Genomic DNA, 4,774 nt, shown 5'->3' with positions numbered 1-4,774 from the left:
GTTTTCTCGGTAAATTCCGAACACAGAATATCGGTACTTAATGTTTACTCGATGAATTCCGAACATTGACTGCTTAGTCATTTGTCATATGTTTGTAACTCACAGAAGGCTTTTATTACTTGGATGAAATAAAGTATGAAACTCTCTCGGATTGGACTACTATATTATATAGTGATCTATATATTTTTTATGCGGAATTATATTTTAATACACTATTTAAATGACCTTTTACTTTGTTTATTTTATTCTTGTTGTTAAAATTTTTATCTATTTCGCAGTTATTATTTTTCTATCTATACTATCTTTTAGGGCCCGATCTATTATCTAGCTTATGTCCTGATTCATTCCTTAAAAGTACCAGATCTCCTATCGATATTTCTATAGTATTTACTTTATTTTTGTAGAAATTTTAGATATTTTGTAGATTTTTTCTGCTTGTACCGCAAATATGTCTATATATTCTTTGCTTAGTTCACTAGTTCTTCTTGGTCGAAAATACTCCTTCTATGCGTTGCACACTTCTGACCAAAATTAATATACTCTTTTTGCAATGGTATAAAAACGTGGTCGGTTAGTATATTTATTTACAGGGGGAAAAATTCTCCTATAAATATTAATTTTTTTGAATGACTTAAAAAATAAAGAAATATTTGGTGCACAAATAAACACATATTGTGTACGATTTAAGTAAGTTGCAAACATATCTGCGGCTCGGTCAAGTGGACAATCAAACAAAAGAGAAAATTAGAGAAGATTTTGGGATGTTCTGAAAATTAATATATGTAAAATTTACTTTTCCACATGGATATAGTTTAGAAAATTTAAGATATGTTCTGAATAACTTACTTTTTATTTACCAGACGGTCGTCATATGGATCCCTTGGCAGTCGAGACATTATATCAGATTCGGCTTTCTCATAAGCAAGGGATATCGCTGGTAACATGTCAGTCCCGATATCAATGCAGAGAATTGCAAGAGTACCTAGAGCAAGGGTATGTCAAAAACAACGAAACAAATAAGGGCATAATTTCGGGAAGATTTGATGTCAAGGTATAAGCAATCGACTTTTTCAGGTTATCAAATATAATTCGTCCTTCTTCTATTCCAACCACAATAGAGGCAAAGTTATCGTCCAGTAAAATCATATCAGCCGCTTGCTTTGACACATCAGATCCAGCGATTCCCATAGCTACACCAATATCAGCTCTCTTAAAGCTGGTGAATCGTTAACTCCATCACCTGTTACAGCAACAATTTCGCCACGCCTTTGACAGGCTTCTACAATGATAAGCTTTTGTTGTGGTGAAGTTCTTGCAAATACAATTTCATTATGATAGTATATAACAGCGTCTAAGTCCTCGCCTTTCATATCTCTTAATTCTCCTCCATGTACGACAATTGAAGCAGTTTGTCGTGGATCTACTTGACTTACTGGTAGCCCACTTTGCTTAGCAATATCTTCTGCAGTCGGCTTTGTTATTATTCCCACACTCCGAGCGATTGCTTTTGCTGTAATTGGATGATCCCCTGTTACCATAATAACACGAACTCCTGCCGAACGGCATTTGGAAACAGCATCTGGAACAGCTGCTCGAGGGGGATCTATCATTGAGATAAGTCCAAGAAACCGAAGATTTTTTATAGGAAAGTTTGGCGGCTCGGTTGTAAACTCATAATTCTTTGGATACTGTTCTTTTAGCAGAACAAGATCTGCGAACCCTAAGACTCGCTCGCCCATTCCACCCATTTTCATATAAGCTTCCTCAAAATCATTTTGAAGAATGTATTTAACTCTAATGTATTACCATGAGTTATCATAGTGCTGCACCGCTCCAATATTCTCTCAGGGGCTCCCTTCATTTGTACTATAAAGTAACCGTCATTGTTGTCTATTGCATGGACTGACACCTGATATTTTTTAGTTGAATTAAATGGTATTTCCGTCAACTTGACATGGTTACGTCTTACCGTAGCTACGCTACCATACACAGTTTCGGCAAATTTAAGTAATGCTGCTTCTGATGCGTTGCCATTTACATCTTTTTTTACTGTCGGTACTCCGTCTTGGCCCCCCTTAAACTCAGCTGCATTACATAACGCAGCACATTGTAACAGTGCACTAAAAGAGGCATCGAGAGTATTAAAATGGGATGCCTTAAATGACTCGGTAGTATCAGACTCTATTATGATCTGATTGTACCACAAGTGTGCCACTGTCATTCTATTTTGAGTAAGTGTACCAGTTTTATCAGAGCAAATTGTAGAGGTTGAGCCCAAGGTCTCTACAGCTTCTAAATTTTTAACAAGACAATTCTTGGATGCCATTCGTTTCGCTGTTAGAGTAAGACAGACTGTGACTGTAACAAGCAGACCCTCAGGTACATTAGCCACTATAATTCCTATGAGAAAAAACGACAGCATCTATAAAGGCGTATCCAAGCATTAGGGATATTACAAAAAAAGTAAGGCCCAAAATTGATGCAAATATAGTAATAAATAAAATAAATTGTTGAATTTCCTTTGATATAGGTGACTGAACATCATCTAAGCCGGCGGCCAAGTTGGCTATTCTTCCCATTACAGTATTATCCCCAGTAGCTATAACTACACCACGACAGGTACCTTCGATTACGTTTGTTGAGAAAAAGGCTAAGTTTTTTGTTTCCAAAGGGTTTTCATGTGTAAACTCTGAAGATCGAATCTGCGGTTCCGATTCACCTGTTAGCGATGAGTTATCAACCTTGAGTCCATGCGATTCCAAAATACGTATATCAGCCGGAACGCGGTCTCCAAATTTTACATCTACGATATCTCCCAAAACAAGTTCCTCTGCTGGAATAGTTTTAATTTCCCCAGCACGTATGACTGTGGCATATTGTGGTACAAGATTCTTGAAGGAGTCCATTATACTTGAAGATTTGTGAACCTGTATAGAGAAAAAATTATGAATATCTTACTTGGCTTATAATAATTATTTTTAATTTTTAATTTTTACTATATTCATTATTTTTCCTAAGCCGTAGTGTAATTTGTAAAATATATTTTCATATACATATACATATACATATATACATATACATATACATATACATATACATATACATAACATATACATAAACATATACATATACATATACATATACATATACATATACATATACATATACATATACATATACATATACATATACATATACATATACATATACATATACATATACATATACATATACATATACATATACATATACATATACATATACATATACATATACATATACATATACATATACATATACATATACATATACATATACATATACATATACATATACATATACATATACATATACATATACATATACATATACATATAATATACATATACATATACATAACATATACATATACATATACATATACATATACATATACATATACATATACATATACATATACATATACATATACATATACATATACATATACATATACATATACATATACATATACATATACATATACTGAATAGGGATTCCCGGAGAGAAGGAAAATAACCCAATCTTCATTCGTTGAATTCAAAATATGAACTGATTTTATTTACTAAAGTACGGAGTTTATATAGGAAATCTTAGGCTCTAGGAGGTAACAATTGTTCTTAAGGAGATCTTATTCTAGTACAACTCACACCCACGCATTCGGGGGTTGTAAAAATTATTATTATTTTGGGCACGGCGTCGGCCACTTGACATCCTGCCGTCGTGATCGTTTGGGTTAGTTTACAATTACAAGTGTTTTTCCCACAACGCGTGTGGCTGATTGTAATTCTAGTCATATGCTAGGTTAGTTGTTTGTGCCAAAGTACAGTTGTATTATATTTTCTTTAGTGCATCTGATTTGGTGAAGCCGCTTCAGATGAACACGATGTTTATTCTTAAACATTCTGCGAAGGGCAGCCAAATGGGGCGTTTTGGAATTTATTTGTGTAGTATGTAATTAGTTTTTTATTTAAGCGACCTTTAAATTGTTAGAAAACCATGCTTTGCCTCCGCTCGCCTCTCCTTAAACTCGTTCGAACTCCGCTCGCCTCTCCGATCTGCTCCTGCGGCCACCTGGCACCATCCTTTTCGTCTCTGAAACTATGTTGTTGCTCTTCTGCTAACGTGTTGCCTCTTTGCAAATATTTCATTGCTCTTCTGCTGTCCTTTGTTGGCTAATTGCAACAGCAGCATTGCTCTGCTGCTGATCTTTGTTGCCTACTTGCAACTACATACAGCGTTTGCAACGATATTAGTGTACATACACACTGCCGAAATTACTACAGTTGCTCCACTAGCCAAACTGCCTTTAAGATCGGTTAAAAACTCTCCCGCCGCTGAAGATACTACAGTTGCTCCACTAGCCAAACTGCCTTTAAATTCAGACGCACGCATTTTTTATTTATTAAGCAATATTTTGCTTTATATTATACTCTGTCTCTTACCACTGGTGGGGGAAAACAAGAGTTTTTTTATTTTGCTACCTTTATCTGATCTTATCATAAGAATTCAGACCTTAAGGAGCTGATTCATTCTCTGAGTCTCTTACCACTGGTGGGGGAAAACTACAGAGTTTTTTTTTATCGAAGGACCAAACATGATCCATCCGGCTCGAAGGACCAAAATGAATAGGGATTCCCGGAGAGAAGGAAAATAACCCAATCTTCATTCGTTGAATTCAAAATATGAACTGATTTTATTTACTAAAGTACGGAGTTTATATAGGAAATCTTAG

At 35.0% G+C, this 4,774-nt stretch overlaps 1 protein-coding gene across 1 annotated transcript; it reads right to left on the bottom strand.

Annotated features, from left to right (window-relative positions):
• Nucleotides 1–710: 710 nt before the first annotated feature.
• Nucleotides 711–2,928, bottom strand: LOC6637464 (sodium/potassium-transporting ATPase subunit alpha). Its single transcript, XM_002060603.3, is given in 6 exon segments — nucleotides 711–766; nucleotides 847–990; nucleotides 992–1,208; nucleotides 1,211–1,783; nucleotides 1,786–2,410; nucleotides 2,412–2,928. Coding segments are annotated over 6 exon segments (2,076 nt in total). The 5' UTR covers nucleotides 2,907–2,928; the 3' UTR covers nucleotides 711–744.
• Between the last annotated feature and the right edge of the window lie 1,846 nt (nucleotides 2,929–4,774).

Source organism: Drosophila willistoni, unplaced genomic scaffold (assembly GCF_018902025.1).
Source record: "Drosophila willistoni isolate 14030-0811.24 unplaced genomic scaffold, UCI_dwil_1.1 Seg35, whole genome shotgun sequence".
NCBI classification, from domain to species: domain Eukaryota; kingdom Metazoa; phylum Arthropoda; class Insecta; order Diptera; family Drosophilidae; genus Drosophila; species Drosophila willistoni.
This window is presented reverse-complemented; position numbering and strand designations above follow the sequence as displayed.